The sequence below is a fragment of the Danio rerio genome, chromosome 25 (assembly GCF_049306965.1).
Source record: "Danio rerio strain Tuebingen ecotype United States chromosome 25, GRCz12tu, whole genome shotgun sequence".
NCBI classification, from domain to species: Eukaryota; Metazoa; Chordata; class Actinopteri; order Cypriniformes; family Danionidae; genus Danio; species Danio rerio.
This window is the reverse complement of record NC_133200.1, coordinates 18,240,598-18,253,620: the sequence shown is the minus strand read 5'-3', so window position 1 is coordinate 18,253,620 and position 13,023 is coordinate 18,240,598. Positions and strand designations below refer to the sequence as shown.

The 13,023-nt window shown below is 36.0% G+C and overlaps 1 protein-coding gene across 3 annotated transcripts in view; it reads right to left on the bottom strand.

The window, feature by feature from the left end:
* Positions 1-1,094: 1,094 nt before the first annotated feature.
* The window catches only part of kdm7ab (lysine (K)-specific demethylase 7Ab), a 64,702-nt gene continuing 52,773 nt past the window's right edge, over positions 1,095-13,023 (bottom strand). The window contains 10 exon segments of one of the 3 annotated variants that reach the window (NM_001202419.1): positions 2,382-3,234; positions 3,913-4,186; positions 6,112-6,170; positions 6,249-6,397; positions 7,027-7,196; positions 7,275-7,372; positions 10,236-10,420; positions 12,394-12,518; positions 12,599-12,687; positions 12,763-12,880. In NM_001202419.1, the coding sequence (NP_001189348.1) occupies positions 3,146-3,234; positions 3,913-4,186; positions 6,112-6,170; positions 6,249-6,397; positions 7,027-7,196; positions 7,275-7,372; positions 10,236-10,420; positions 12,394-12,518; positions 12,599-12,687; positions 12,763-12,880 (1,356 nt within the window). In that variant the 3' untranslated portion in view covers positions 2,382-3,145. 3 annotated transcript variants of the gene reach the window in all.

The following is a 13,023-nucleotide window of genomic DNA, read 5'->3' as shown; positions in this document are numbered from 1 at the left end:
CATGATGCTGCCACCATCATGCTTCACTACCGTCATGCTTCACTGTAGAGATGGTATTAGCCTGGTGATGAGCGATGCCTGCTTTTCTCCAAAGGTAACGTCTGGCATTCACTCCAAAAAGTTACATTTTAGTGTCACCAGACCAGAAAATTTAGTTTCTTATGGTCTGAGAGTCCTTCAGATGCCTTTTGGCAAATTCCAGGCGGGGAGTGGATTCCATCTGGCCACTTCACTATACAGGCCTGATTGGTTGATTGCTGCACAGATGGTTGTCCTTCTGTAAGGTTCTCCTCTCTCCACAGAAGAACGCTAGAGCTCATACAGAGTGACCATCAGGTTATTAATCACCTCCCTGACTCAGGCCCTTCTTCCCTGATCACTCAGCTTAGATGGCCCGCCAGCTCTAGGAAAAGTCCTGGTGGTTCCAAACATCTTCCACTTACGGATGATGGTCCTCATTGGAACTTTCAGAGCAGAAGAAATAATTCTGTAACTTTCCCTAGCCTTGTGCCTCGGAACAATCCTGTCTCGGAGGTCTACAGACAATTTCTTTGTCTTCATGCTTGGTTTGTGCTTCAACATGCACGGTCAACCCTGAGAACTTTTATAGATAGATGTATGCCTTTTCAAATCATGTCCAATCAACTGAATTTACCACAGGTGAACTCCAATTAAGCTGCTGAAACATCTCAGAAATGATCAGTGGAAACAGAATGTACCTGAGCTCAATTTAGAGCTTCACGGCAAAGGCTGTGAATACTGATGCATGCGATTTATTTATATTATTATTAATTTATTTTTTCAAAAAATCTTTTTTTCACATTGGCATTATGGGGTATTGTGTGTAGAACATTGAGGATTCCATTTTGTAATGAGGCTGTAAATTAAAAAAAGAAGAGTGAAAAAAGTAAAGCTATTCACTATGGTATATATTCGGCCACAGAGCTCAATTAAGTTTGGTTTTTGGCCCGTTATTATTAAAGTTTGGGCACCACTGCCATTGATAAAGAAAATGATGAGGTTATTTTTCCATATTTCTCCTCTATAAAGTCCTTGTGAATTATTAACAACAAAAAAAAGCCAAACGCGAAACCTCATATTCACTCGTAGAACTTTTATTATGTACAGGCCACATTATACAACTGAAAATCCCAATTTATATAGCTTAAGCCGTGGATTACAGCGTCACAAAAATGTTCAACAAATCATACAACCATATAAAAATTTAAAAACAGCTGAATGCAGTGAAAAATGGAAGGACACACCATGTACAAACACGTAATTGATTGCAAGACCGAAAAATGGAAAACACAAGCGAGAATGCCAAATAAATACTGTACAAGTACTGCATGGTACAAACCCTGCCTGCAGGCCAGCAATGTTTCAATTGAGCACATTTAGATACTTGCCGTGTTGAAGAAAACAAAAACAGTGTAGTGTAACAACGAATGCAGGAAGAGTTGAGTGCAGTGCGGCGTTAATTCATAGACCAAAAACAATCCAATTCCTTAAAGAGAGCACATCGAAATCAAACTTCTCACTGAAATACACATGCACTTTGGCTCAAATCCTGCTTAAACAAATAGCACCATCATTAAAAAGGGCAACAACATTAGGTGCTACATTAATGGCATTGTGGTATGAAACAAACCATCATAAAAAGCCATAAAAGATGGCATACAGTAAAAATACTGTATTCAATTCCAAACACCTTTAGACTGAAGCCCTTCAGAGAAAAATCCTGTCAGTCAGAAAAACAGTCTGTATGGGAGCCCTGAGCTGCTGGATTTGTATTAAAATCAGTTCCTGGAAGCTTCTGGAATGTGCGTTATTGCCTGAAAAGCTCTGTAGATCATGCTGTAAATGAGAAAAGTAGGGATATTCAATAATAAGTGTTGTTTTTTTTAATGTTTTTTCTATTTATTTCGCTGCCTGGATATCACAAAACCTGACTTCTATGATTAAAATATTTGGCATTCATCAAAGGGAATCCAAAACCTTGAGCTCAAACAATTACCTGAGGTCTTTCACACATACAAAAACAAAACTGAGTAAACTACCTCCAAATCTCACACACGTATATCTTACAAAACGCCATATTTTAATACACGCTGTTGGTAAAATTGCGGGGATTTTTTTTTTCTTTTAAAAAAATAAATACTCTATTTTTTTAATTCTTTGTTAAAAGATGAGTAGCCAAATACATTTCAAATGTAAAAAAAAAAAAGTAAAAAAATTCTTATGCTATACACAGCACCAGGTTAAAACAGTGTTTCAATGCTTTCAATTCACAGAGGCAGCGATTCGGAAACCAGATCTAGTACAAAAAACAGATTAAAATTCAGAATCACAATTTGTTTCTTTGCTTTTTTTTCTTTTTTTTTTAAGGAAAAAAATCACCTTGAGGTAACAAAAATGTTGGCCAGGTATTTTGATTAAACATTGGCTTTTTTTTTACACAACACATTTTGTTCTTACCCACAACGCAATACAGATACGGATGACATATTGTGCACAAACATCTAAATGCGTTTCGAAACAGACCCCGAATGAACAACAGAATAAATTCTTTCATCAGTAATAAATACGTCATTTAATAACAGCACCAAAACATTGGAATAAATTAAAGAAATTGTCCTGGTGTGAACAATGAGCCCACTAGATGGCGACAGACGACCAAAATGTACCTAAACTACCCAAAATATATCAAGATAATACAAAATACACTTTACTTTCTCTCAAAACGTGACGACATTTTGATTGACAGGTAGTTCTGGGTGACTCTTGAGGCAGTGAGTGCAAATTTTCGTTTAATTTGCGAGAAAGTCGGTTGCCATCACAAAATATGAAGACCAAAGTCAAGCACCTTTACGAAATCAGTCCATCACTTGGTTAAGTCGACATCCTGATGCATTTTAGTTGAGAAAAAAATTGAAAACTTTAAAAAGCGATGTTTTCAGTCATGTTTTCCTTGTTTCTTTGGATGTATCTTAGCAAAACAGATCATTCCATAGCTTTAGGTTTATTGGTAGCGAACACCAATCTTTTTTTTTCTTATTTGACCTGCTGTGTTGACTCAAACACACTTGATACCCTGTCACCTTTACACACGGTTAGCATCCTGAATCCTCTGCCATTATTGGGACTACACAAAAAAGGGTTTGTGTCTGCTGAGTTTGAGAATCTTGCCCAGTCTCTGCTTCGCTGTGGCCATGCCTTTCTTAGGACGTTTACCTACAAGAAAACAAAAAATAAAGAATAAATAACATAAATGGAAAGGGCATTAAAAATGAAACATTAAAAACAAAAATCAAAAGAAAACAATAAAATTTACATACATTTTGTATTTAATTTTAATATAATTTTTTTTTTGTTAAAGCTATAAATAATAAAAAATAAAAACGCCACAAAAAATATCAAATAAAATACAAAATAAAATACAATTACTGTATTATTACTTTGCTTTGGTAAGAATAAATAGAAAAAACCCAAAAAATATTAAAATAAAATAAGTTATGCATAATAAAATAAAAACATTGAATAACGAAATAAATTTTTTTAAATAAAAGTATAAATAAAAATAAATAAAAAAAACACCACAAAAAATTATTATGAAAACACATAAAAAAAAAAATTATTGTATTATTTTTTTGTGGTAAAAATAAAAACTATAATAAAATAAGTCATACATAATAAAACAAAAGAACAAACAAACCAAACAAATAATAATAATAATAATAAATAAATAAATAAACAAAAATCTGACAAAAAAAAACAACAATTGTATTTCAATTTTATTTTTATTAAAATAAAAAGTAAAAATAGCACAAAAAAAACACACACACAAAACAGTTTTTTTATTTTATTAAATATATTTCAATGTGCAAAACAGTAAAAACAGGCCACCGCTACCTTTGGTGGCCTGATTGCTGACTGGTGGAGGGTTTGCGGCAGGCCTCTTAGACGGGTGCAGTGGTGGTGACAGTGAGGTCTCACAGTACTGATAGGTCATTGTTGGGCTTTCCCTGTGAGCTGGAGACTGTGTGCAACTGCTCCACGTTTCACTACTACTGCTGCTGCTGCTGCTGCCCTGACTGTCCATGAAGCTCTTGTGCTCCTGGATCCTGTGCTGGAGTTTGCTCGAGTGGCATCCTCCTCCTGAGTGCTCACGAGCCTCAAAATCCTCCTAAAGAACACACAAATAATGACTTGATAATGAAAAATAGGTCTCACAAAAGCATATCCAAACAGTTAACCTCAAATCTCACAAATGTTCTGTCTTTAAAGGTTTATTAGATAAAAACCCATTTCTGTTTATAAAAAAAAAATCAATTGGCTACATTTCAGTCAGTAACCTAAAAGTGATAAAACTGTAATTAGCATTTACTGTTAATCATGCTAACGGTCCATACACAGCCTGTTTTTTTATGGGGCCAATAACAACGAACGAGCCCTTACATTCTGAGATCGTGAGGCACACCACACTATGTTTTTTTGTTGACAGGAACAAAAAAACAAAGTGCACTGCGCTTTTTATGTCGCTAGGCAACCAAATCAATCAGCTGCCTATTGACCCTATTCACAAGACTGTTATGACAAGTTAAAGGTTAATCATAATCTTAAATCTTTGAAAGTTTATTACGGTTTTTTGTAGTCATCTATGCATAATAGCATCTTTGCATCCAATTATAAACAACTAATTACCACTTGTGTGAGTTATTTGAAATGCAAAGTGTAAGGGCAGGACAGTAAATATCATTTGCCGTCTTTTTTCTTTTTCTGAAAGTCTTGAAAACACCATCATGGAGTTTTTATTTTATTATTCCAGCAAATAGTGTTGTAAAAAATGATTTGTTGTACTCTCCCATTCACTGCACTCAACTAGGACGACTCCTGCTACTGAGAAACCCGGAAATGTGAAAAGGATCCATTGTGCGCAAGCGATGCTGTTGATGGTTATAATTATATTATTTAATAATATTGTGATGTTCAAGATCTGTGAAGTCATACAGCTCCGCATAACTCAAAACAGCGACCACTAGTCTCTCTTTCATCTTTAAAAGTCACATACATGGCTGTCACTCAACGGTTTTCATGTGAACAGCGTCTCTCTGGGGCAGGACACATAGGGCAGAGTAGGACTGGTGTTCACACACAAGCTCACACAGTCAGCCGTACACATCATTGACCAGGAGTCAGAACGATGACAAATCCTACAAGGTTAAAGGTAGTGTTTGCAAATTGGAAATTTAAGCATTACTTTTCCCTCGTTGATATATAAGGCAAGAATGTTTATGTATCATGCAACTTAAGACCAGCAAAAAAAAAAAAAAAAAAAACAGTGTCGGTGAGGAGTAATTCTAATCTAATGAAGCACCTCACGTTGTCGCATGCAGCCACAAAATTAGTGGAGATGAATCCACGGCGTCAAAGCAAATAAAACTTAATTTCTCCACCGCAAACACTTACTCAGACAGAATAAAACAAAATAATATCTAGATATACAGTTGAGAACATGCTACCGTTGTCTCTCACACTGTCCCACAACAACATTAAAATAGTGTCGATTTGTGTACAATGTTTTATATTTATTTTATAGTCATCTGACAAGTTAGATTTTTTTTATTGAAGTAATGCAGTAGTTACTTTCTATGGTAATTAGTTCCTTTTATAATTATGTAACTCAATTACTATTTGTAAGAACTATAACTAATTACTCTTTTAAAGGAACGTGCCCAACATTGTTTAATACACTGTTTCCTTTAAAAAAAATTAAAAATCCATTCTTTAAATGCCATCCACCATAATTTGTTTGGTTATTTAGGCAATGGTATTGATTGGTATGGTATAGTTTATGTATTTATATTTATTTGTTTTTAAAATAGGCTGGTATATAGTCAGGAAGAGAAAGAGGATGAGACTGGGAGATGTCCAACCCCTGAAGTACAATGGCGATATCAGTGGACTGCACACAAGGCTATCGTAGCCAATCTGGTGCCTTTTCAAAAGCATCGAATTGACACTGGTATCATAAAAACTAAACCCAGATCTTGTTGCATTATACAAAATATGCATGTGTGCATCTGTTATAAAAGTCATTGAGCAAGTTACCTGTGAAGAATTGCTGTCTGAATCCTGATTCTCCTCTCCTGATGCAACCTTCTTTCTACCTGTGAATCGAAAAAGAACATGCAACCATCATCAAAACAGCACAATTACCAACAATTAAAAGAAGTCGTCTTTCTTACTGTATTCAGGAGAGGTGTGGTTGGTCCGAGACCACCAGGATTCCTGTGAGCTGCTGGGATCTTTTGTTGGGTGAGAATACAGCAGTCCTGCAACAGCCAGCATTCCCTGGATAGCATCCTCTTCAGCACTGGCCAAGGTGACCGATTCTCTGCAACATATGATTTGAGATAAAGATTTACACATGCAGAACTCCAATGTGTGTGCCAGCATGCATTGTGGCCCCTGTTTTCAGCTGGGACGAACATATGTTCATATAGTGGCTCCTTTAAATGCATTTCAGCATTTACAGTATGAAAGCAAATGGACTGAATGGGTTTTTAACCATCTTTGGAAGAGGTTGAAGGAGGACACAATTAAAAACATCACAGTTATAGCACAGTTTGGTTCAGTATGGATAGGTTTTAGGGGCTATTTTTACCGCATTTCGTACCTAGTACTTGAGTGTGGTTCCAATCAAGAACTAGAATTACCAAAAACATGATTATCACCGATTGGTCAGATAGAATCGTAACCATCAGCCTCATTGAATTTGCAAGACGAGACTCTAAACCCACTATATTAAATTGTATTGTAAATAGTAAATATATTGTTGGCTTGTGTCCCGATTTGTTCATGTTGCGCAAACGATAGAGAAAAGATGGCGCAACTATTTGACAATTTCACCCCTTTTAAGTGGCACAAAATGAACCAAAGTGATTAAATTGACAAAAAATGCACCTTAATTTCAGAAAAAAATGAAAAAGCAAGAATTCATATACAGCTCATGTCATCCCTCACCTTTTAAGACATTTTTCAAAACTGCTAATTCTTCGCCGGGACTTGTGTGTATCCATAGTGAAGCTAGAGCAGCTTTTGGTGTTAACTTTGTCGTCTCCAACCCTCTTCATCTTTTCATCCTCCTCTTCCTCTGAAGAACTCTCGGATTCCTCCTCAGAGCAGTTCTTTTTCTGTGTGAATAAGTAAGTAAAATTAAACCTAAATGGACTCCATGTGTTTGATGTGAATGAAGGGAAAGCTCAGCATACCTGTGTAGTAAACTCTGTATCCGATTCAGAGTCTGATGAAATGTCTGAAAGTACTGATTCTCTGTTCCTGAGATCTGAACTCTCTTCTTTACTCATATCTGTAAAAGAAAAATACATTGTGTCAGTAACAAGCATAAGATACTAGGGGTGAGACGAGAAGCGACACGAGAAGAGATTTTTATACTATTTTTTGGAATCCTCAATGATGACATTTATGAATAGAACTGAATATCCATTTGCTGAAAATATGAATTTTAACTGGGGGAAAAATGCAAAACTATTTAGGTGTTTTTTTAAATATATTTTTAAATGTAACGAATGCTATTTTACTTCTATTTTAATGAATTATGGCATAAAGAATATGTAAACACAGCAAAATATTTTGCTATATACTCTGAAAGACTGGACAAACTCTGAGCTACTGGATGAGAGTATGAAGGACTGATAGGAGATAGTGATGGGTCAATCTAAAACAATTCTAAACGAATCTTTTTTATGACTCGAGAATGATGAGTCCTCTAAGGGAATGAATCGTTCATTTGCGCATGCGGACATTTGTGCAGGTGAAGTAGATACGTTCCTTTTTCGAGTCTTCTATTGAGTTTGAGTGGTTCATTCATCACGGAAAAACCAGAAGCCAATCTTATGCATCTAGAGCCGGAATAAGATTTGATTCGTTCATCTCTTGGAACTCCTTGGGTTTCAGTCATCTCTCTTTACATGCTGTCACGTGATAAACAAACGACTCAAAAACCCAAAGACTCAAAAGGTGAACTAATCATGGCTTCTTTTGGCTCAGACTGTGTGCATTGATTAAGCTTATATGGGACTGTCAGTGTGATGTGAAGGAACAACTCAAATTTGAAGACCTGTCAGAAGAGGTGAGCTGACATAATCACAGACAAAAGACCAGGCAAACAATATTTTCTCTTTTTTATTGCATTCTAGTTATGACTTGTCTGTAGTGTGATCAACGTTTGGTGTAGATGAGTTTGAAAGCAATACGTAACATTTTATTAATACAGACTCAGAGTCAGTGAAATGATTTGAACTTCCCATCACTAATAGAAGACAGTTGTTCTTATGGAGTTTGATACAGCATGCTAAATGAGAACAGTTTTTTTCTGGACGGCATAAATGGTGATGATGATGAAGGATGGGTGAATCTCTAGAAGTTCACCATGTATGCACACACAATTGGAGGAAAAGTGTGTGTCTGTGGTGCTTTACTGATACGGTAGGTGCAGAGAATAGCATCAAACAGCTGCGTATGTATGGCTTATCCTGTCAAAGTGTGGCTACAAGTCCTACACAATGGTAACAGTTAGATTATGGCGTTTACATCTCTGTACTGCACTTCAATAATGCGACTAAAATAGGACTATTTGACATCTCAATTCGATTTGTGTTTACGACGATTATGACTGTGCTATTCCATCGCATTTTGGAGTGTTTCAAATCCAATCCTGCCCCCAATCTTCAGTGCTAAATCCACCCTCACGCTCCATCACAACTCACAAGACAACTTTTCACCTCGATGAGAAATCTCGTTGCGATTTAGGGCGTCCTCTCACTAGGTACAGTTGTCTTGAACCGTGCCGAAGCACACTTGTCACACCCTTCTCCCCTGATGGCCTGCACTCACATTGCATCAGAGCCTAAGCACGGTTATGTCATCGATGATGCTCTGTTCAGTTTAACAGAAGAGAAGGTCTTTTTTTAGCTATATTGTTTTAGTGGTTTGGGATGCAGTGACACAGTCAAATATTTCACCAAACAGATCAGCCATTTTTGACGCTCATAAATAATCATACAAGTCCTCGGTCTGCAGGTTGTTAGGAGGTTTGCTGAAGTTGCAACTGTCGTGCAGTGAGGGGTTTGCGTCTTTAATAATCTATGACAGTTTGATTTCATTGAACAGTAAGAATGATTAATAAATCCATATAAAACAGTCCCTTAAAAGTCACATCTCGTCTTTAGTTTCGGGCTCAGGTGTGCTTTGCATTCACACTACAAGTGAACTGTGCTCTGGCACACCTCTTCCAACCAGACCATAGTCGTAGCCAGAGATCTCGTCACACCCCTATAACATACACATAGTTGAGTATTTGTTTTGAATGGGATTGACGTGTGACTATTTGTTCAGGATACTTCACACAAACTGCTAGTTTCACTTAAAATAATTTTGTTTATAAAAAATCATGGTTCCAGTTTTCTCAAAATGCAAGTCTTTAAAACTAAATAAAAATATTTTACATACTTGAAGTTATGTATAGAGAAATAACAGTTACTGAAAGAATAATTGTTCATCCAGGCTTTAATTTTAAAACAAGTAAAAGGAAACTTTTTTTAAACCTGAAGAAACGAAGAACAATTATTCTTTACAAGTAAAGTTTTAATTACTATAATTACTACCCAGATCTTCAAGTTAAACCAAATATTTTTAATTTAGTTTTGAAGACTTGAAGTTTGAGTTTTTCCTCAGCTAACAGTAAAATGATGGTCAAGTGATTTGAAGTTAGGATTTGAAGTCCTCCGTTATACAGTTAATTGAAATTTTATAACTACATTTTTTGTAACACATATGGACACTTAAAAGTAAAGCTGATTTCAGGATTGCGACGCAGTGGCGCAGTGGGTAGCACATTCGCCTCACAGCAAGAAGGTTGCTGGTTCGATCCTCGGCTCAGTTGGCGTTTCTGTGTGGAGTTTGCATGTTCTCCCTGCATTCGCGTGGGTTTCCTCCGGGTACTCCGGTTTCCCCCACAGTCCAAAGACATGCAGTGCAGGTGAATTGGTTAGGCTAAATTGTCCGTAGTCTATGAGTGTGTGTGTATGTATGTGTGGATGTTTCCCAGAGCTGGCGGGTTATTCCACTGTGGCGACCCCAGATAAATAAAGGGAATAAGCCGACAAGAAAATGAATGAATGAATGAATGATTTCAGGATTATTACTGTTACCTGTGAAGTCCTTTACTCCTCTGGCTACAAGATGACGTTTATCCTCCTCTTTCACTTGAATGTGCACTTCCTGTTCCTCCTCTTTAGGGATCAGTTTGATCTTGAGTGAGTCCCTCTTCACGTCTCGGCCTTCCTCCTCTTCCTTTATCCTTGGTCTTTTTTCTGTAACATGCTGCCTGTTATCTCTGCATACACAATCAGAGGGGAAGATTTCAACAGTTAACCAAGGCTAGTAAGGCTAAATTAGAGGTGTGCACTATGGTTGAATTTTGTTTAAAAAATATCAACACTATTAAATTTTACTCTGTCACATTGCTGGCTGTGAATAAAGCAAATCCATGAAAGTAAAAACAAACTTAAAACTTGCAGTTATAATTATTTGCATTAGGTGGCGCTGTGGAGCGTGTAGTGAAACAGGTTTTTACCATAATGCAAAGCAGTTTTTTTTTCTCCATTTGCTTTGTGCTAAAAGTTTTTTTGTTATGTACTTTTATTATTTGTACACATTTTAAACACAATTTTGCACAAGTTTAATATGAATATAGTGTAATAAGCATTGTACAGTTCGAAAATATGGTTAAAAACTTAAACTCGCTTAAACTTTCAGTTGGAATGATTCCTAAAAATGCCCAAATTATATGCTACAATAGGGCTGGGATGATAAACAATATAAAAATATATATATTTGAAAAAATTCTTTCGATAGCAATGATTAACTCTGTAAATATTTACTTGACATTGATCCGAAGAGCCAATCACGCAGCAGAAATACGCTACAACAGAAATCTATAATTGTTTTGACATTAGAGATTCATCAATATTTTGGTCGGAGAAAATTATCGCCAAAAACATTGCTGCGTTACCAAGTATTGTTTAACACGGTCGTTTAATTTTTTTGCCAGCAGTATCCACCATCAGTTATGGTTGGGATACTCTTTTAAAAGTGGAAGCATTACCAACTTATATCGAAATATATATCGTTATCGTTCAATATAGAAAACAATTATGGAAATTACATTTTTGCCATATTGCCCAGCCCTATGCTACAATTACAGCAGCTTTTGCCCAAAGCAGTGGCTCTCAAACTTTTTTTCATCAAGTACTACCTCAGAAAAAAAAAGTCTTTTCAAGTACCATCATAATGACCAGTATTGATTTACAGTAGCGTAGTAGACCTAAATCAATTACAGATTAATTCCTATTAATAATAATATTTATTATTATCAGCCACTTTAAACAAATAGTTTGATCATTTTAATAATTAGCTAGAAAAGTCAACATTTTAATTAAAATGTGCTTTTTAAAGTTAATTAAAAATAGTAGGCTATTGTTCTTAAAGTAAAAAACAAAACTGCTGTACTTAAATGCATTAACATACAGCCTATTTATCAAAACTTGGAAATGTTGCTTAAAGCTCATAAATATGGGCTATATGTCATATTCATATATATAAACCATTTTCTTTTATCAATTTTGAAGTTTAAGTTGCATGTACATATGACATATTTGTGCATTTTTGAAATTTAAACACAAACACAGGGTATTTTAAATAGATGTTTAAGATTAATATATTTAAATTTAAAATTATATCTGTTTACTGCACATCCTTTACAGTCTGTGTATCAGAAAAGTGAGTGATAGCATGCATAAATACAGTGTTTGAGCAATTCATATGCGATTTATCCCTTCATACGCGTTGCATTTCCGTGATTTGAGATCACATCTTAGTGAACCGTGGAGTTTGCCTTAACCGCACACGGAGACTAACTTCAATTATTTTCTAGCCCCAAGCTTCAAACATGGCAAAGTTGCTTGAGTCTATGTTTTGTGTCCTGTGCCATTTAAATCACATCCATATTAATTAGCCTAAATTTGAGGTAAAAAACAAAATCTAAAGCCATGCTACTTTATATATAAAAAAAAAACATGCATTATTTTACACACATTTATTTTTTACACACGAGTTTGCAGTAACTGAAATGCCAACAGAACAACACTGATCTGCACAGGGTTAAAAGTGTGTTCATTTTTTTCTTTTATTATTCAGCGATTCCTCTACATACCACTAGAAGGAAGCCAGTGTACCACTAGTGGTACGTGTACCACAGTTTGAGAGCCACTGGCCTAATGATGTTCGTCACAAATTAACAGGGTTTACCTCACTATTTGTCCATTACACAGAACCAGACGCAGGTCATTTTCCAAACTGCGTTCTGCTGCTGCGGCTGAAGCTGTCGAAACCTTATTGAATTTGCCATTGACTTTCAGGTTAAAGGAGGCATCCTGAAAAACAATCATTAGGAATGATTAATTCATCCAGATGAACCTTCATAACATTTATAGTTGTCAAAAATCCCTCTTGCCTCCTCATAGGGACCCATTTCCAGTCTTTTCAAGACCTCCTGCGTGTGCTGCTCATAGATATCCAGGTGTGAGGGAGCTTTAGGGCCGTCTGAGTGTTGGTGATTATGATGATGATGATGGTGATGATGGTGGTGGTGGCGATGATGATGATGGTGGTGGCCACGAAGGCGTCTGGCGGTCTTGCGTGCATGAGACCCTCGCTCGTGTGCAGACCTTGTGGAAGGACAAATGGAGCTTTCTTGAAGTTTCATTGGCTTGTTTCCACAGTTCCCGTTCTGGTACTCCTTAGGAGTGAGAAACAGCATTGAGAGTTTAAATACAAAAACTTTTATCTGTTTTTTTTTTTTAATCGTTAGTAAATGTTGACAATAATAAATAATAATAATAAAAAAGTTGAGTTGACAGCATATTGAGATTTAACTCG